This window comes from Typopeltis vanoorti, chromosome 1, assembly GCF_054136105.1.
Source record: "Typopeltis vanoorti isolate ZY-2024b chromosome 1, IOZ_Tvanoo_1.0, whole genome shotgun sequence".
Taxonomy (NCBI): Eukaryota; Metazoa; Arthropoda; class Arachnida; order Uropygi; family Thelyphonidae; genus Typopeltis; species Typopeltis vanoorti.
This window is the reverse complement of record NC_143549.1, coordinates 12,130,500-12,152,875: the sequence shown is the minus strand read 5'-3', so window position 1 is coordinate 12,152,875 and position 22,376 is coordinate 12,130,500. Positions and strand designations below refer to the sequence as shown.

The 22,376-nt window shown below is 37.0% G+C and overlaps 1 protein-coding gene across 4 annotated transcripts in view; it reads right to left on the bottom strand.

Moving 5' to 3' along the window:
- LOC150109786 (uncharacterized) overlaps positions 1-22,376 on the bottom strand; it is a 1,408,745-nt gene that overhangs the window by 5,909 nt on the left and 1,380,460 nt on the right. For all 4 annotated transcript variants that reach the window (XM_090396626.1, XM_090396635.1, XM_090396653.1 and 1 more), the window contains one exon: positions 5,664-5,825. In XM_090396626.1, the coding sequence (XP_090252752.1) occupies positions 5,664-5,825 (162 nt within the window). The remainder of the gene's footprint in view (positions 1-5,663; positions 5,826-22,376) is intronic.

The following is a 22,376-nucleotide window of genomic DNA, read 5'->3' as shown; positions in this document are numbered from 1 at the left end:
GCTTCACTGCATATAAACAATCCAGAACAAAAAACAATAATTAGCTTATTCACTATCACCCCAAGTTATTGGGATGATAGTGAATAAGGATCTGAAATTTAGGGGACACATTGCCAAAATTGTAAAGACAACACAAAGACTTCTGGGAATGATGCGGAGGACACTAACTTGTAGAAGTAGGGAGATTCTTGTTCCATTGTATAAGGCTTTGATTAGGCCACATATAGACTACTGTGCAGAGGTTTGGTCACCTGGTTTTCAAAAGGACAAAGAGATGTTGAATGTGAGGAAAGATTGAGAAGATGCAATTTACAGAGTCTAGTGAATAGGAAGAAGAAGAGGAGAGACATGATAGAGACCTACAAGTTAGTAAGGGGTTGTTATAGGATCAATGCTGGAGAAGTTCCACAGAAAACAGTGGGCGATCAGGGAGAACCAGAGGTCATTCCTGGAAACTATATAAAGAGTGTGAGTGGGTAAATGAGAAGCAAGTTTTTTGCATGCAGAGTTGTGAATGATTGGAATGCCTTGCCTGAGAGTGTGGTGTCTGCAGAGAATTTGAGTGTGTGTTTAAGGTGCGGTATGATGAGTTGTGTGTATAATAAAAGGACCTCCTGATGAGTCTTTGACTCCACGGGGTCTTGTGATAATAATAATTATATTAATAATTTATTTACTGAACTTACTAATATTTCTTTTTCTTTGAGAACAAATTACTGACACACACACACACACACACACACACACACACACACACACACACACACACACACACACACACACACACACACACACACACACACACACACACACAGCACTCCTTTAAATTAAAAATGTTATGGAAGAATTTTCAAATTGTAACTGAAAAGGAAGCTTAATAAGGCATTCTCTACAACTGGATAACAGGAATTAGGGCTAAATGTTGTCTCTGGACTTCTCTCAGATCTTTGGTAAATTAACAGAGCCATACTTGTTGAGATGAATGGAATATTTGAATGGAATATCCACTTAATTCATTCAGAATTAAGTGGATATTGAATACCACATTATTTCTTAGCTGAATAAGAAACTCAAAGAAGGAAATCTAATCTAAGGATTTCATGCCGAATATAGAAAACTATATAAAGATTGGCAAGTCCAAGTGTAAGCCAACACCTGGTAGTGCAATGTTAACTTTTATTTCAGTAATAGTCTTTCAGATTTATAGTGACTGCTTTGTAATATAATATTCTTCTTCCATTTAATCTATTGTGAAGGAATATCAAGAACAGGATCTGCCAGTCCTGACTTGTCATACAAGATGGTTGAAGAACACAAGATAATAAAAAATATAAAAATAATTAAGTAAATAAGAGAACAAATTTTTAAAAGATGATGAGATGTGACCACACTAATTCTTTGCAAAAAGTTAAAAATTCATGAAATTTGTCTGAGTATCACCAACTCAGACAAATTCATTTTAGAGAGAAATGGCACATCAAAGGGAAATGTTACAGTAATCATACCTAGGTGGGTAATCTCTCCTCACTAGATAATAATGGTATGACATATGACTGTTGACCTATGCAGAGCCTAGCCAGAACAACTTCCTCTCTTGTTTCTAATTAAACTGGACTGTCAGTGTTTAATTTATTATTATTATTACATAACATCTCCAGGGAGTCCAAGACTCATTGAGGGAGTAGGTACCCTCCCTCGATGATACAACTCTCCATCTCCACCACTCCACCAACTGCAGCTACCTTCATCATTTACAGCAATGCCGTCTACCACCACCACTAGTATTTTCACAGACAAACATCAATGCCCACGGCGGGATTCGAACCAGCAGCCTTTTGGCTGGAGAGCTGATATGCTAACCACTCGGCCAACCAGGCCAGCAATTTGAGACAATATCATGCAGTTCATTTGTTAGTGTCTCCTTACAGAACTACTGTCACTGATTAATTAACTCTGCCTTCTTTAGCTGTCTGTAAGTCTGCGTAGAGTACCGACAAACAGTATTCAACACTTCATCATCGGTCTCATTTCTTTTGATTCCAATGCAGCAAGGCATCCAGCACAACTGAACATCAATGTTGTATCTGTACAACACCATATTGTATTATTTGCTGGCCTGTTGGCTAAGTAGTTAGCATATATGCTCTCCAGCCAAAAGCCTAAAGCTTCGAATCCTGCCGTGGGCATGAATGTTTGTGATTGTCTGTGAAAATACTGGTGGTGGCAGGCCTAGCTGGGGGGGGGGGGGAGTCTGCCCTAGGCAGCACTTTGAACCTTTTTGAACTTTTGCAGTTAATTCTAAAATACAGTCTCAAGAACTCAGTTCCAAATATTGTAATACTACTGCGAATTTTCCTCACAATTGCTGTAAATGTTGCTAGTTGTGAGAGGAGTTTTTCTAAATAAAATTGATTAAAAATTACCTACATTACTATGAAATAGACTTCGCCAATATCATCAACAATTTTGCTAATAGAAAAGCAAGAAAAATCACATTTTAGAATGTTGAAATTAAAGTTTTACTTTAAAAATAAACATAGTGTTTTAATTTATTTCCCTATACGTCATTTTGACTTTTTGTAGTATTTTTGGTGTGTATTGAGAGGGGCAGCAAACTCAGGGACTGCCCTTGGGGCAGCAAAAGCTCTAGCTACATGACTGGGTGATGGTGGTGGGCAGTAGATGCCGTTGGTGTAGACTGTAGATGATGATAGTAGTTGGTGGAGACAGAGAGTTGTAGAGGTGCCCTCCCTCAATGAGTCTTTGGACTCCTTGAAGGTGTCCAAATCGTAATAATAATACAAGGGTTGTTTGAAAAGTTTGGTAAAAAAATAAGTTCAATACATTTTTTTGGAAAAAATCACCTTTATTTCTCAACATAGTATCCGATGAGGTCTACACATTTGGTCCAGCGAGTTTCCAATTTTTTCATCCCATCTAAAAAGTAGGATTTGTCAAATTATGGAAAATAGTAATAGACAACCCTGATGACATCCTTGTTTGAAGAACATTTTTTTCCCACCAAGCCAAATTTTTAAGTTTGGGAACAAGAAATCACACAGGGCCATGTCAGGAGAATAGGGTGGATGTGGAACTAATTGAAATCTCTATTCATGCAATTTTCCCATTTTGACAACCAATGTGTGGAAAAGTGCATTGTCTATGATGAAAGAGCACTTTGCATGCCAATCTTGAACGGTCTTTGCTTTTTTTTTCAGTGCTCTTTCAATAGGTATTGTCCACTGTTGTTTTGACTGCTGCTTGGACTCAGGTGTAGTGGTGGTCAATCCAAGTTTTGTCTACAAAACTTGGATCCACCACCAGTCATGAAACAACGAAAAAAATCCTGTGAATTGCAATTAAACATCACCAAACACTGCATTGAAATGTCTTTTCACATACATTTTTGATCGACAGTCAACAATTGCATACCCATTTCGCACACAGCTTTTTCATGTGCAATTTTCCATGTAGGATATTATACATTCATTCAGTTGAGACCTCAGTCAGGCATCTGGAGTGCACTTCATCTTCGATGGACTTCTGACCACATTTAAACTCATTTATCCAAAAATAAATAGTCTTTAATACTGGTGCAGAGTCCCCACGAACTGCATCTAACTTGGCTTTGATCTGTGCAGCCATCCACTTCTTCAAATAAAAGTGTTTTAATCACTGCACGAATCTCGTTTTTCTCCATTTTTATGACAAATGCGAACACGGTTATTTTAAATGTTTGCCAAATGAGAACTAAGCATCGCATGTGGCTAAAATTTTGTCAGGGGCCATGAAAAAGATGATATGTGCCAAGACTGGTATGAATGAACGAATCGGTGAAAAATTTACTAAATTTTTCAAACAATCCTTGTAATAATAATAATAATATTAAAGTCTTCACTTAATACAAGGGAATGAGGAGTAGATTATTTTGCTTTGAGAGTGGTGAAAGGTGTTGCAGGAGACTTCGGTTAGTATTGAAATGGTGAGTGATTTGAACGCATCTATGATGTGTACCATGATAAAAATAAGTGCTTCCCTCGATATAAGCCTTGCCTTTCTATAGAGGTCTCATGATGGAGACATACTGAAGTATATTATACTGACCGTTTGTGTATTTCCTCTTTGGATATGTAAAAGTCATGACCTGATTATTACAAGGGTGGTCTGAACAGTTCTCAGCCTCGACCATAGATGGCAATACTATTGGCAAGCTTTTTTTTTCTAAGTTAGTACATCTGTCATAAGCATCCATGTGAAATTGCAAATCAATCTATCAAGTGGTTTGTTTTATACAGCTGCCTGAAACAAAAACATTGTCGTATCCCTTGAAATGGATAAAATTGACTATCGTGTGGTTATAAAATTCTTTGTAAAAGAAGGTTTAAGGCCAAAAGAAATTCATTTGAAGTTCATAAAAGTTTATGGGCACTCTTCTCCTTTGTTTTTGACAATTAAGAAATGGGCTGCCGAGTTTAAACATAGCCGTACCAGCCTTGAAGATGATCCATGTGGAGGACGTCCAAAAGGTGTAGCAACACCAGAAATCATTGATCAAGTGCATAATATGGTATTGGATGACTGGAGAGTCAAAGTGCATGAAATTGCTGAGATTATAGGCATTTCAAAAGAACATGTAGGATATATTTTGCATCAAGAATTGCAAATGAAAAAGCTTTGTGCAAGATGGGTGTCGGGCTTGCTCACAGCAGATCAAAAATGCAGTCGCATGAAAATCTCTGAACAGTGCTTGGAGCATTTTAACAATAATAATACTGATTTTGTGCATAAATTTATTACTATGGATGAGACGTAGATTCATCATTACATACCAGAATTCAAACAGCAGTCAAAACAGTGGACACATGCCAGTTGTTCAGTGCCAAAGCGGGTTCTCAGCAGGAAAGGTCATGGCATTGGTGTTTTGGGATGCTAAAGGCATTTTGTTTGTTAATTATCTTGAAAAGTAAAACAATAACCGGGAAATATTATTCCGATCTTTTAACCAGACTTGACAAAAAAAAAAAAAATCGTGAGAAAAGACCTGGTTTGTAGAAGAAAAAAATCATCTTTCATCAGGAGAATGCTCCTGCCCACAAAAGTGCTTTGGCAATTGGAAAATTAAGAGATCTGCACTATGAATTGTTGAAACATCTACCCTATTACCCAGATTTGACTCTCTAACTTCTATCTCTTCCCAAAACTAAAACTCTTCCTCGGCAGTCAGCCGTTTTTCTTCAAATCAAGAGGTGATTGCAGTGATTGAAGAGGGGTATTTTGGATCTTATTAAGAATCATTACAGGAACAGGATAATGGCGCTGGAGCATTGCTGGAATAAATGTATTAGTCTTAAGGGAGATTATGTTGAAAAATAAAAATAATTTTGAAATCATAAATTAGTTTTTCCATTGTTAGGCCAAGAACTTTTCAAACATCCCTCATAATTATATTGTGATTATGTCATGGGACATCTGAGTGGGGAGAGTAGAAGCAGATTCTGAATTGGAGTTTATTTCATTTTGGATTTTTCAATAGTAATTATTAATATGGTATTATTATTTCCTTTCTGAATCACCATTTGTAAGCACTGAAGAGCTGAAGATTCTTTATTGACACACCAAGCAAAATTATAGTAATGATGCAATTGCATTTCAAAGGTACATACCAAGTGAATAATATGAATGAGATTCACATGCGCCTTCACATTTTAGCACATTTGGAACAGGATTTTCATTAATGCAAAGACCTCGGCGGTTTGGCTCAAAATAGGCAAAGAAACCAATAGTTTCATTAAGTGGAACTGGAGCTGTGTTGCAATGGATAGAACCTGAAAAGAAAGAAGTCCTTATAAAATGGCTGAAAAACAAAAACATGCAATTGATCATGTTATTAGTTCACTGTAAAAATTATTTTATTTTTAAGCCTGTTTTATATACATTTTTAAAATTGGTAATTTTTTAAATCAATAATCTCTACCATTTGAATTTCTTCATAATAATGTTTTAATTTTTTATATGTTACTGATCCCATTCACGAGAAGTAAAAGAACCATAAGTGCAATGGCTATCATGGCTGATTTGTCTGCACAATACAGACAAACTGGCTGTAAGAATACATGAAATTTACAGAGAAAAAAATACTAATGTGGTAGCAGCCAGTACATTTCATTGTATGTAAATAATGAAGGCAGTGGCATTCTGTGTAGTTGGTGCATTAAGTGGTGAAGAAATTATAGAGTTCACTCCCTCAATGAGTCCTTGGAGATGTCAGGTATAATAATAATAATGATAATAAAAATAATAATGCATGAATGGGGGGGAGGGGTTGCAGATGAGAATTGAATAAGTTATTTAAAACAAAACAACAACAACAACAACAAAAAAAAAAAACAGAACAGAAAAACAGAATCTGAACTGCGTAAGGACAGAGGAGAACCTATTGTTAGTACACTTGAAATCAAGCCACTAGATTGGCACACAGTTATTCTCATGCCTATTAAAAAAAAAAAAAAAGCAATAATTATAGGAAAATTAGCCTTAATTTTAGACATTTTACTCTCACAAATTAAAGAAAAATAGAATCCAGTTTTTCAGACTTGATTTAGAAAGAACAGGAATACAGCAGCATTGGTTAGTGCAACCTTGCCAAAAGATATAGACATTAGTGAGAATTGACTAACAGCAGATGATGTAGTTACAGGGATAGAATGTGAAGGGTTTATATGTTCATGGAAAGATAGAGAATACAGGATGGGGAAAGGGTGCTGCTGATGATAGTGGATGAATTGCAGCCAAAAAGAATAGGAGATAGGAAGAAGGGTGGCTGTTCATTTGAAGTAGTTTGGTGTGAGACGAAGGCCAATAAGAGAAAATATATGGTTAGTTGCTGCTGTAGGCCAGGAGATTCCAGGGATGATCTGGAAGACATGCATCAGCAAATTGGTATAAAGAATGCAGGTCAAGTGATTATTATGAGAGACTATTGAGATATAAATTGGAAAGAAGAGAGATCACATGACGGGAAGGAAATGGCATTTATGCATCTACTGAGCGATAATTACTTGAGGTAGCATGTGATGGAGAGGACTCAAGGTACAAGGGTATTAGACCTGGTCATGGGATCAGAAGAGCTATCCATAACTAAGGTGGCTACATTGCCTCCAATTTGTGAAAGTGACCATGACTTGAGAGATTGTAAAAATGAGGAATATTCTCTCAAGAAGGGGTATAAATGAAACTACGAGGCAGATAATTATGACAAGCTTAAGAAAAGACTCGAAGCTGCACCTATAGCATAAACCTTTCAAGGGAAGGATTAGTAGTGCATGGGGGATAGTTAAGAGACATCTAGAGGAAGCTATATTAAATTGTATAATTAAGGTAATGAGGGTTATTCAAGTATGAGTTATATGGATGAGTAATATCATTAAGCATGAGCTCCAAAAAAGAAAATGATGTGAAGGGTATATAAGGAGAAAGGTGATCAGCAAACTCATGAAGAGTACAAGACTCAGGCAAGGAAGGTGACCAGCATGGCAAGGCAGGTAAAATCAGATTATGAGAAGAATCTAGCTGAGCAGATGAAAGGAAATCCCAAAGAATTCTTTCGTTACATGGCAAGTAAGAGGAAGAATGACTATGGAAGATTAACCTTAATGAGAGCTGATGGTGATGAGGTGACAGAAGCAGATAAAATCATTGAGTTACTGAGTGACCACATTGCAAGGGTATGTCATACAAACGATGTTAATGCTATGATGTGACAGAAACTTATGTGGGAACAGAGGTGGATGAATTAGAGGATTTTAGGATATTGCCAAATCTCAATGTAAATACAACTGTGGGATCAGATGGGATATCGGCTCATGCTTTGTGGGAATGTTCAAGGGAATTGGTAGTGCCTCTGACTAAGCTCTTTAATTTAAGTCTCAGTTCTGGTAGAGTTCCAAGGGAGTGGAAAGAGGACAAAACAATTCTCTTGCATAAGGGAGGTTCAAAGACTGCATTATCAAATTATAGACCAATAAGTATCTCAGGCATGGTGGTAAAAGTACTGAAAAAATTGGTCAAAAAGAGAATTCAAGAATAGGTGGATAAAATTGGTGGAACAGCAGGAAGGAGCGATGACAAAGGGCCATCCCAGGAAGTTACAAAAGAAAGCTGTGAGCAAGAGGGTGGGGAGTGGTTTCTTTGCATGGAGGGTGGTTGACCATGGAATGCATTGCCTGATAGAGTGGTGGGAGCAAGAACAGTCAATGAGTTCAAGGAGTGGTATGATAGACTTTGTGTTTCCTAGGAAGGTCCTCCCACAATGAGTCTCTTGACTCCATGGATGTCTGAATAATAATAATAATAAATATAACACTGTATTAGGGACAACATGGCTTTGTGAAAGTCAGTCATGTCTGAGAAATTTACTAACTTTTTATAATTGAGTGACAGCTGAAGTGGATAAGGGAAATGGCTATATAATGATTCAGCTGGATTTACAAAACTATTTACGTGAATAGCACATGAACATCTGTTATGCAAATTAGAACAAATCGAGATGGATATAACACTGGTCATGTGAATAAGAGGGCAGCTGCAGAACAGATATCAGAAAATGATATACGGAGGAGTAGAATCTAGGTGACCAGTGGTGTACTGCAAGATTTCAATGCTAGGACCACTACTGTTTAATTTGTACATAAATGATATAGGAAATGACCTGAAATACACTCAAATTCTTAGTAGACATCACACTCTCAGGCAAGGCATTCCAATCATTCACAACTCTGCATGAATAAAAACCTGTTTCTCACTGCCCTACTCACACCCTCCTTACACAGCTTACAGGGATAACCTCTGGTTCTCCCCTGATCTCCCACTATTTTCTGTAGAACCTGTCCAGCATTGATCCTATAACAATCGCTTAATCAGTACAGTAACGAGGGTATGAAGCACTTGTGGCAAGTGTCTAACTTGCGCCCCCCTAACCCAAAAATGACAAAAATTATGAAAAATTTAAATGTAACAAGTTAAATTTTACTAAATGCAATATGTTAAATACTTACTATTAACCCCATCAAAATGAGTTGCAGTGTGTTGCAGAATTTCTGTGTCTAAAGCGGCGTATTGCCGAAATTTAAAAATACAATATAAAATAAGGACTTTTATATCTATCTATTTATTTATTTTTATTTTTTACATTTTACGCCCCAAACCTAGTTGCGTGGTGGGTGCCTCTTTCGCCATGCCCTCGTTACGGCACTGCCCTTAACAACTCGTAGGTCTCTGTCATATCTCCCCTCCTCCTGCTGTCCACCAGATGCTGCAAGTTGCATGTTCTCAATCTTTCCTCATACTTGACATTCCAGAAGTTAGAAACTACCTTACTCAGTCACTTCTGGACTCTCTCCAACATCTCTTCATCCTTCTGAAAACCAGGTGACCAAATCTGGACACAACAGTTCATGTGCGGCCTAATCAAAGCCTTATACAATGGAACAAGAATTTCCCTACTTCTAGAAGTCAGTGTCCTCTGCATCATTCCCAGAAGCCTTTGTGTTGTCTTCACAATTTTGGCAATGTGTCCTCTAATTTTCAGATCCTTATCCACTATCACCCCCAGATCTCTTATTTCCTCCACCTCCAACAATATATCATCACCAAGCATAAATTCTACATCCCATTTTTGTTTTCCAAATTTTAAAACCTTACAAGGAGGGATAAAGGGGTGATATGATTGAGATTTTTAAATTGTTGAGAGGTGGTTACAGGATTGACACTGGGGAGTTCTTTCACTTGGTTGAACAGCAGAAAGGAGTCATGACAAGGGCCATCCCTGGAAGTTACAAAAGGAAACTGTGAGAAAGAAGGTGAGGAGTGGTTTCTTTGCATGGAGGGTGGTTGAACTATGGAATGCATTGCCTGATGGAGTGATGAGAGCGAGAATGGTCAATGCATTTAAGGAGTGGAATGATAGACTTTGTGTTTCCTAGGAGGGACCTCCCTCGATGAGTCTTGATATACGTGTGTTTCTTAGAAAGGACCTCCCATGATGAGTCTTTTGACTCCATGGAGGCCGAATAATAATAATAATAATAATAATAATAAAAACCTTACATTTTGCAACACTGAACTCACATTCCCATTTCCATTCCCAATCACTCAATTTATTCAAGTCTCCTTGTAAGGCAACAACATCTTCTCTACTCTTCATGGTTCGCCCCAACTTTGCATCATCTGCAAACAACTGAATATCTCCATCCAAATCTTCAGCAATATCATTAATATACAGTTAAACAGCAATGGCCCTAAAACAGACCCCTGAGGCACACCACTAGTAACTTTCCTTTTCCTGGATATCGCTCCCCCATACATAACTTGTTGATACCTATCACCAGTCTCCAATCCAATGCACCAATCTAACATCCAACCCAATCCACTCCAGTTTGACTATCAACTTATCATGCAGTAATCTACCAAAAGCATTTGCAAAATCTGAGTAGTTCTTCCCCTCTGTCCATAGAAGCAGTCACCTTATTGTAATAAGTAAGTAGATTACTAAAACATGACCTCCCTTTAGCAAATCCATGCTTTCCATCAAAGATAATATTATTGTTGATACAAAATTAATAACGGAAAAAACTCACGTACAAAGATTATTTAATAGTATAATTTTCACATGTGTGTCACAGGCATCTTCAGTACATATTAAGCTGAAATTAAAAAATAACTGACAATTCCAAAAAGCGTCACCTAAGTAGTTGGTGTAAGATAACTAAAAAGGTCAATAAATTTCCTAAAAAAAAAAAAAATCAATACTATAAAAAGTTAGGAAAGATTAGCTGATTTGTTGATTACTTGAATGATTAAATTGAATCATCCAGGTGTCTACCAAATTCCGTGTTCTTGTGGATTATCTTATTTCAGACAAATGGGAAGATCTGCCTCTATTTGGCTAGAAGAACACCAATCTTATATTGAATACTTTAAACCTGAAAAGTCTGGACTTGCAGAACATGCCATCTTCACTAGACATAGAGTTCATTGGAGAAAGATAAGAGTTCTTCTCAATAGTCAGTTCCTCATGGAACACCTTTATAAAGAAACATTCATTCTCCTAACTTAAACAGATCCGATGGCTTATGTCTATCCCTTTATGGGAGAAAGTACTTTACAAATCAGCTAATCTTTCCGAAGTTTTTATTGTATTGATTTTTTTTTTTTTTGAGGAAATTTATTGACCTTTTTAGTTATCTTACACCAGCAACTTAGGTGGCGCTTTATGGAATTGTCAGTTATTGTTTAATTTCAGCTTAATATGTACTGAAGATGCCTGTGACACACAGGCGAAAATTATACTATTAAATAATCTTTGTACGTGAGTTTTTTCCATTATTAATTTTGTATCGATATGTCTACTCACAGTATACCTCTTTTAAAACTTAATACCGTTGTTGTTAACCCAATTCTGGATCCTAGTTCTCACAAGCTTCTCCAACAACTTCACTACAACACCTGACCCCCAGATAGGCCTATTATTTGATGCGTGAGTTCTATCACCTCCTTTATGATGTGGCACAATCTTGCCCTCCTTCCACTCCATAGGAACTTGACGGAGGGCAAGACTGATTTTAAAAAAATATGTCAAGGCCGGCGTCAACTCCATGGCACATTCCTTCAGAATACGTGGTGATATATTATCAAATCCCACAGCCTTATTTACATCTAGTTTGCTCAACTCACCATACACCTCTTGTTCATTTACAGTCAGTCTCTCTCCCCCATCATCAACTGCTCTCAATCTTTCCATGAAGTCACATTCACAAGATTGAAAGACCTTTCTTTATGAACTGTTCATAAAGTATCTCCACCACACCTTCTGCAACAGCTGTCTTTATACTATTTTCTCCAATCAATGCCATACTTCCATAATCATTCTTTCTTTTGCTGGCTACATATCAAAAGAACTCCTTAGGATTCTTTTTGGCCTGCATTAGCTAACTGCTATTCATACCTCTTTTTAGCTACCCTCACCAACCAAGTCACCCGCCTTGCCTGATCTTTGTAGTCCTCATGGAAATGGTTATTTCCACTTCTCTTATGCTGCCTCCATAATGCCCTTTTTCTCTGTATCGCATGCTTAATCTCTTTATTCATCCATTTCACACCTACCTTATTTAATCTTCTCGCCCTTGGAATACATTTAGACACTGCATCTACTAGATAGTTTTTGAAAATCCCTCAAGCTGCATTAATCTCATTTCCAGCTAACTCCTCATTCCGTGCTACACCTGCAAGCTGTCTCCTAAGCTCTTCATAATCACCCCTCCCCTTTGTAGTTCCACATATACCCTTTTCTTACAGAGATCGTCACACTGCTGGCAACCACCAAGGTAATCACCTCATGGTCACTATCACCAATTGATGGGTGATTTGACACTTCATTTATAATTACATCCTCTGATGAGATGACCAAATCCAAGATCCTCAATCCTCGTGTGCCCTCTATTACATACTGTCTGAGGTAGTTATCCCTCAAAAACTCAAGAAACTCATTTTCTTTACTTCCAGTTGCTATCTCATCATTCAAGTCTATATTGACATAATTAAAATTGCCCATAATGATCACTCTTTTCTTATTTGCTTGGCTAATTTGATTATACATTTAATAGTCACTACCATCCACATTTCCTGGTCTATAACAACATCCCACCAAGTATTTGATTCCATTCACCTCTACCTCACCCCATACTGCCTCAAAACAACTGGCACTATTTCCCTCTTGCATCTCTACTTTGTATGGACATAACTCTTTCTCTATCATCAACAGCACTCCCCCTTCTATCCTCACGACACACATCATATCCTTCCATTTCTATTCCTGTCAGGATGTCATCCTCATCTAACCATGTCTTACTTATTCCAACAATTTTTGGGTGAACAGACTCAATTAGTGCAACCATTTCATCTGCCTTGTTTCTTACACTTCTAGCATTTGTATATAAACACAACAGCTCATTCCTGGATCTACAGCTCGTTCCACTAATAACACTCATTCGATGTGATCTCTCCATGCTCAACTGGGGCCATTTCCCTTTCTACTTATTCATTTTAGAACCCTCTTCAATTCCAACTTTCATCTTGACCATAATATATTTAGTTTAATCCTTTATCCAAGTGTGTGCAAACAAAGTTTGCGCCTGAAAGTATCTTCAGGACTGGGGTAAAGTGGTACAACACCGGGCGACTCCTTGCAAAGGTGGAGCAAGCTACCAACACTCCTATCTCAGTATCTCCCATAATGCAAAACACATCTCCTTGCAGATATGTCTAATGTTATGCATTAAGGGAAGGGCCACTACCCAGATAGTTTCGACCTTTATTGAGGTCTCTTCAGTGGGAGCCAGGCCCAAGTGGAGATACCAGGCAGAAGCATTAGCAAGGTCATATCTACCTATAGGAGTTGCCAAACGGTGTGCCACCTTTTTAATAAATTACTCTGGATTTAGAGAAAGATGTTGAAAGTTTATTTTTCACTTGGTTAGACTATAATAAATTTAGTTTAATCCTTTATCCAAGTGTAAGCAAACAAAGTTTGCGCCTGAAAGTACCACCTTACCCCAGTCTTCAGGACTGGGGTAAGGTGGTACAACACCAGGCAACTATTTGCAAAGGTGGAGCAAGCTAACATCATTCCTATCTCAATAAAGGTCGAAACTAGTCTGGGTAGTAGCCCTTCTCTTAATGCATAACATTATACATATCCGCAAGGAGATGTGTTTTGCATTATGGGAGATACTGAGATAGGAGTGTTGGTAGCTTGCCCAACCTTTGCAAGGAGTCGCCCGGTGTTGTACCACTTTACCCCAGTCCTGAAGATACTTTCAGGCGCAAACTTTGTTTGCACACACTTGGATAAAGGATTAAACTAAATTTATTATAGTCTGACCAAGTGAAAAATAAACTTTTAACATTTTCCTCTTGACCCTAGGTCATCCCATTCCTTTCCTGTCTACACTTGACATGCTCTTGGAGCATCCACCTTTCTTCGCTGTGTATCCCTGTCTACCCAGAGCCTCTGCATTTCCCTGTTCATCTTGCACACCCATTCTCTCATTTTCCATACTCATGCCACTTACCTCCTCATTCATAACCATCTCTTCAATCTCTCCTGTCGTACTCTCCTGCTCTTCCACTTCATTTCCCACGATCTGATTCATTCTCTATACTCACTTCTCTACCTTCCAGCAACAATCTCTCCAAATGATTCACACTATAACCACTTAAATGCAGTCCATCGCTCCCATACAGTTTTCTTCCTTCAAACTCATTCCTCAAATTAACAAATTATACTCCCCTCTTTATCAAGTCATTTGTACCTATTAAAACCATCAACTCCTTCGCTCACTCTCTCCTCATATCCAATGCCTGAATCAGTCTACTCATTTTAGCGATTGGAAAACATACCTTGTGCATTCTCTCATCCAGCACACCTTTAATAATGGAGTCACTATACAACGGCACTCGCTCATCTTTCGCTAACTCTTTCATACCTACTTGATTTGTTTTAATCATTTTCACCCGAATTTTCTTAATTTCACTCCTCATCCAACCCAATTCAACTTTTGAATCTCGCATCACATTCTCTCTCTCTCTATCATTCAATCTTTCTAATTTTCGAACTCTTGACTCCCGCTTCACAGTTTCACTCTTATTCATCCTTTTGAGTTTCTGTACTTTCAGTCCATGTGTCCACCTTTCACTCTCATTCATTCTTTCCATTTTTCCCACTTTCGATCCTTTTGTCAAGCTATTTCAGGTCTCAATTTTGTTTCCTTCCACCACATTTACCTCGCTTTTGTTCTTTTTACCATCCATTTTGGTTTTCAAATCACTCGTTTTCTTTTTCCATGCTTTTTTAACAATTTTTCGCCTTTCTTTCATACCATGTTTCTCTTTGGAACGAGTACTCATTCTTCCTGCAACATTCTCACTACTAACACTTTCTGTCATCAAATTCATATTAGCACTCATCAAATCCTTGTTTAGCTCGCACTTTGCACATACCCTCCTTCCATCAGACCTAAATGTCCACAAACCATCTTTGTTATCAAAAATCAAAGGAAACAATAGCACTCCCTTTCTAGTGGTGCATGGAGTGAGACAGGGATACTAGTTAATACCAATGTAATTTATTTCTTCCTCGAATATGCTGGAAATTATTATTATTATTATTACATAACACCTCCAGGGAGTCATTGAGGGAGGGCACCTACTATACAACTCTCCGTCTCCACTACTCCACCAACCGCTACTACCTTGGTCATCTACACCAATGCCATCTGCAGCCAACCACCACTATTTTCACAGAAATTTCACTAACATCCATGCCACGGCAGGATGCGAACCCACAGCCTTTTGGCGGAGAGAGCAGATATGCTAACCACTCGGCCAACCAGACCAGCTGGAAGCCCTATAAACTGTGATACTTGAGTGACACTAGGAGGAAGAAGAATAAACTATCTAGGGCTTGCTGATCTTGTTGATAATGATCTCTTAGTAGAAAACAAATCAAATCATCAGTAAATCTCCAAGAAAAAAGCTTATATTCTGAAAAAAGTAAAAAAAAATTACAACCATTTATGCTTCTGGCTAAGAAGGAAGTGTGGCAGAAACTGAAAAAATCCAGCTCAATGATAAATTAGTGAGAGACCATATACAGCATTGGGCAGATGAGAGTAATGTTATCTGTGAGAGTCAACATGGATTTATGAGGGGGTGCTCTTGTTTTAGTAATATGCTAGCCTTTTATAATAAAGTTACAAGAGCAGTAGATGAGGAAAAGGCATATACTGCCATTTTCTTGGATTTAGCAAAGGCATTTGACAGGGTATCACATGATAAGCTGATATTTAAGTTGCAGCACATGAGTTTGGATGTCAGGTTGGTCAACTGGATTCAAGATTGGCTGTCCAATAGGCATCAGAGAGTTGTGTATGGTGGGGCAGTTTCAAGGAGACAGAGGGTTACAAGTGGAGTCTCACAGGTTTCAGTAGTCGGACCTATATTGTTTTACCTTTATATCAATGACATAGCCAGTGGATTGCAGGGGGGGGGGTGTTCAGTTGTTTGCAGATGATGTGAAGCTGGGAAGGGTTATTAGTAATAGTGCAGATGTGGTAGTGATGCAAGAGGATTTGAATAAGCTAGACAGATGGGCAAATGAATGGAGATATTGGTTTAATGCAACAAAATGTAAGGTCTTGAGGTTTGGGACACATCGATGGGATGCTGCATACTCTATTGAAGAATATATACTGGAGGAAGTAGGGGAGACAAGAGATCTGGGGGTTGATGATTGATATAAACCTGAAATTTCGGGGACATATTGCAAAGGTGGCGAAGGTAACACAGAGGATTGCTGCAATAATGAGAAGGACGCTGACCTGCAGAGATAAAAGAGTTATCATTCCATTGTGTAAGACTCTGATCAGACCACATTTAGATTATTGTTCTCAGATTTGGTCCCCAGGATTTGAAGGGGATAAATTAACTGTGGAAAGGGTACAGAGGCACATAACAATGATGGTTTCAGGACTGTACAATATTAGTTATGAGGATGAGCTGAGGGAATGTGAACTGCAGAGTTTGGTGGATAGAAGAAGGAGAGGTGATATGACTTTTAAATTGAAACGTGGTTACAGGGTTGACGCTGAGGAGTACTTTTGCTTGGTTGAACAGCGGGAAGGAGTGATGACAAAGGGGGTCATCCCTGGAAATCACAAAAGTAAAACTGTGAGCAAGAGAGTGAGGAGTGGTTTCTTTGCATGGAGGGTGGTTGAACCGTGGAATGCATTGCCTGATAGAGTGGTGAGAGCGAGAACGGTCAATGAGTTTAAGGAGTGGTATGATAGACTTTGTGTTTCCTGGGAGGGACCTCCCACATTGAGTCTTGATAGAATTGGGTTTCCTAGGAAGGACCTGCCACGATGAGTCTTTTGACTCCTTGCAGGCCTAAATAATAATAATTACCATCTTGTCATTCTCCTCTTTCATGAAATTAGAGTGATTCAACAGTCTTTCCAAATATGTGTAATTAGTAAGAACACAAGCTTTTCATGTAGTACTGTCATAGTATCTTGTACACTTGTCATGGGCACATATCAGGAACATGATGATGATATATTAAATAATTTAAGGGGAAATATCTAGTTGTTTGTTAATAATATAAATCTCAGAAGAATGATAGTCAAGAAATATGACATAGATTCTGCAGGAAGACCAGAAGGTTGAAATTAAGAGCACATATTGCAAAGGTAGCCAAAATAGCTCTTCACGGTTACCTGGGTGTTGAATTAACAGAAAAGCAGCAACAGGGAGATTATTATATGTATTATTCCTCTTTATATGGCTTTAATATTGTTATCTGGACCACTGTATACAGATCCGACTGCCTGGATTCCTTTGGGACAAGGAAGTGGTCAAGAGGATCCAAAGGTAAGTGATAATGCATTATGATAAAGGGTATGCCATGCCTTTGTAATTTACTATCTTTTTATAACAGCAGAGTTGGATAAAGGAAATGGCTAAATGGTAATTCTGCTGGAGATTTTGCAAAGGCATCTGACAGAACACCCCATGAAACTGTGTTATGCAAATTTGCGGGTTCAAATCCCACCGTGGGCATGGATGCTTGTCGGTGAAAATACTAGTGGTGGCGGGCGTTGGTGTGGATGATGAAGGTAGTTGCGGTTGGTAGAGTTGTGAAGCCGGAGAGCTGTAGAGTAGGTACCCTCCCTCAATGAGTCTTTGGACTCCCTGGAGGTGTTATGTAATAATAATAATAATATGATACTGGTTATGTGGATAAGAGAGAGGTTGCTGAACAGATATCAAAAACTGATTTGTACATAAACGATATAAGAAATGACCTGAAAGGAAATATTAATTTGTTTGCTGATGATGAGAAATTAGGTAGAGTAATAGTTAATCAAGGTGATGTGAAGAGCTTGCAGGACGATTTAAATAGGCTGTCAGTATGGACAAAATATAACGGGTTTCAATTTAACATGGAGAAATGTAAAGTTATGCATTTCGGAATAAATAGATTACAAGTTGTGTATCACATTGATGGAACTGTGCTCCAGGAAATAGATGAAACTAGAGATTTAGGGGTGGTGGTGGTAGTCAGAGAGCTAAAGTTTAGAGGACACAGCTAAGGTAGCCCATAAGATTACTTGGATATTGAACACATTAACAAGTAGAGATAAGGAAGTTATTCCTCTTTATAAGGCCTTGATACGTTTGCACCTGGATTACTGTGCTCAGGTCTGGTCTCCTGGGTTCTTCCTTAGAGATGAGAAAGCAGTGGAGAAGATTTAGAGGCAAGCGACCGAGATGGTTAGTGGCTGTGGAATGTTCCCTATGAGGATAGATTGAGAGTGTGTAGATTGTAGAAGTTGGTAGAAAGGAGAAAAAGAGGGGATATGATAGAAACATTTTAGTTACTACAGGGGAAATGTTTCAACACTTGGCTAGAGGGGCCAGAACAGAAAGGTCATCCCTTTAAATGTTTAGTAGGGGTGCAAGGACTAGATTTTTTGCACAGAGAGTTATGAATGAGTGGAATGGGTTGCCAAAGTCAGTTGTGAATGCTTTATTTGTTAATGTGTTTAAAGAGAGGTATGATAGATTATGTGGATAGTTGAGGTCTCCCTCGATGAGTCGATGGATTCCATGGAGGTGCCCGTTCAATAATAATAACGATGATGATAATAATAATAATATTGTGATAGGTCTATGGAATTTCTATATAATAATGGATTGAAGGTCTATGGAAGGAGTGTCAAACTCAAATTGGACTGTGGGTCATTGGCTAGTATCTCAAGTGGGCTGCAAAAAATTTTTGACTAAAAAAACCTGCAATAATTAGAATCAAAGGGAAGTGAAAAAATGAGTATAAATAAATTGGAAAATTAATAAATAACAAAAATTTTATTTATTCTAAGAATTACAAGACATAAAAGAATAGTATAACGATTATGACAACTCACAAAAAAATCATATAAAGATTATTTTTATTATATTAATTTTTACAATAGATAGCATTTAATCCAAATTAAAATGAAATTAAATTTTATTTAAATAAATCAAATATTTATATATTTATACATTCTAAAATAAAGTATAAACTCTCATTAATAACCATTACAAAAATTTACAGAGCGTCCTGTTAGTTTGAATTTTTTTGTGTTTGTGTTGAAATAAAATACTTGTATATATATATATATATATTTTTTTTTTTTGGCAGGGGTGAGGGTTGGGGGGGGGGCTATAATTTGAATTTTTAAAGGAATTTTTAAATGTTACTGAAAATATTTTGTGGAAAAATTATAATATTTTTGCATTAAAAAAAAAAAAAAATATATATATATATATATATATATATATACTTGCATAATATAATTATAATAATAATTTAATTTCAGTATTTTATTTTTTTCCCGACACTTGACAACGTTTATTATTAACCAGCCTGTCAAAATTTGGACCCAAAGATTGTGAGCATAAGACCTTCATTATGGCAGAAAGGTTGACATCGGCTAATCTTGATCTATGGGCTGTTTTGTTACCTTTCATACATGAGAATAATTGTTCACATAAATAGATGCTTCCAAAATAACACAGAATATTTGCTGTAAACTTTTTGTATTTCCGGATTTTTTGACCTAAATAACTGTATATTTTTGATACACAACTTCTTGGTATTTTGCTTTTAGAATGGAATCATTTTGGAAATCAATAAGTTCCATTTGAATACAAATAGGAGATTTTTCGAAATTAAAGGAAAAAAGGATCCATAAAAAGTGAAAAAACTTCTTGCTCCTTGAAATCTTTAAATTGCCTATCAAATTCTTCTTTTATCTTTTCTAGTTTGGGACAATATTGAGAAAAGGTAAAACTTCGATTCTTATTGTTCAACTGTTCACACATAGGAAAGTAATTTAGAATATTCTCTTTAAAATGATTCTGAAACAAAACTAACTTACATCTAAAACTTGCCAGTGCATCATACATGTGTGTTATTAACTGATCTTTCCTCTGAAGTTTGACATTTAAATCATTCAAATGTCCTGTAATATCAACTAAGAATGTCAGATCATGTACCCATGTCTGATCATTAAGAAATGCAACATCATGATTTTTCATTTCTAGGAACAATTTGATCTCCTCTAAAAGTAAAAAAAAAAAAGCTTTTTAGAACCGTATGACAAGATAACCAATGAATCTGTGTGTAATAAGGTAGCCCTTCAAATTCACTCTCCAAGTCTTTTAGAAATTGTGCAAACTGGCGGTGATTGAGGCCTCTGGATCAGACAAAGTTCACGGTATTTGTCACAGGCTTAAGTACGCTGCTCATTTCCATCATTTTGGAGCACAGGAGCTGCTGATGAATAATACAGTTTAAAGATTGCCGTTTTGGAATGTCTGGATACATTTCCTTTAACTTTGCTGTAAGTCTCGACACAAAACCTTTATTTTTGCCTGTGATTGCTACGAGCCTGTTCAGAGGAAGTTGATATTTTTCAAAACTGCCCCACACGGTGTCAAAAATGTCTTCCCCTGTAGTGGTTCCATGAATGGGAATCATTTCCAAGAACACTTCAGTAATATTCATATTGTCGTCGCAAGCCCGAAGAAAGCAACTTGAGCCACGTTGTGAATATCGAAACTTTCGTCAAGTGCGATTGAAAAGCACTGTACGTTTGCGGGATATTTCTTGCAACTGGTCATGCAGATTATCTGCCATTTCGGTTATTCTTTTGATCACAGTATTTTTGGACAAAGAAATATTGTGAAATACTTGCACATTTTTGGGACATACGTTTTTGGCTGCTTTTATCATACATTCCTTAACCAAGGAACTGTCACTAAAAGGTTTGGAATGGTTTGCCAAAAAATAGCTGATTTCATAACTGGCTCTCACTGCTGATTCATTATCTTTCATAATTTTTGAAAATACTTGTTGTTGACTTTGAAGTGAATTCTTCATACTTCTAAATTTCACTTCTCTCAGTTTACCCTCAAAGCGTGAATATTGTTCTTTGTGAATTTTATCGTAGTGCCTTTTTATATTAAATTCTTTGGCAACACTAATTGTTTCATTACAAATAATGCACACAATTTTGTCCTTTGTATCAGTGCAGAAGTAATTTAATTCCCATTTTTGTTGAAATTTTCTCCTTTCTTCAGCAATTTTTCTTTTTCTTGTTGGCTTGGAAAGCAACATTGCCTCAGTGAATAAATATAGTATTAATATTATTAAAAATTTAATAAAAATGTTTGAATAAAACTGCACAAAACTGTAGACCAATGCATGATACTATTGCAAATAAAAATAAAAAATAATAATAAAAGGGATTCTCTCACTGCTAGATTGCAGTTGAATCATGTTCGGCACACTGACTTCAAAGATCACTGATTGACTGTAGTAGGCAATTATAAACTCATAGCTGAATTCCCATGAGTGCGTATGCTGCGCATCATGTGAACAGCTGGTAGCCAATAGAATTTAACTTTTTCAGTATGCTACCAGCAGTATGCTGTAAATTAACAATGAAACATAAATATAGTTTACGACTGATTAGTATCGGATCTAACATTGAAATTGCGATATCAATTTTTATTACTGCAATTATATTATAGCGGGTCGTTGCATCCATATTGCAACTATAAATGTCGTATGAAAACGAATAAATCGATACCATATTTACTCGAATATAACTCGCACTTTTTTCCCCAAAAAAATTAAAGCTAAAAAATGATGGTGTGAGATACATGTGGGGATTTTTGTGGGGGTTTTCAGAAAAAAAATTGAAAATAGGGATGACTTACCAAGAATCTGCTCTTCGTTATAGCTACTTCCAGCCTCGAGAGTGGTTTCCTTGTGTGCATTGTAAAGTCATCTATCCAAATAGTCATCTTCTTTCCAATTATTCCAAGTAAAAATTACAAGTAATTTAAAAGATTTTAGATACGTAATGAACACCCTTCACGAATGTCCGAGAAGTAAAAGCAGAACGTGAAATAGGCAGCAACGGTAGGCCAATAGAGATAGAATAGCTATGAAGATATGGATATGATTGATGCCGTATTAACAAAAGATCGCGTTACCAAAACACAAAGTCAAGCCGACATTTTTGAACAGAAACGCTAATTCTCTTCAACCAAATTCCATAATATCTGAAACTGTCTTAACAACATTTACTCTATATGTCTTAGTTTTAACACGTTTAGGAATTTTATTGCAGCTTTGTGTTTGAGTTAGTGGGGCACTCACACACATCTAACTAAAAACAATAGATTTTAGTTAGATACTGTGTTTGCCA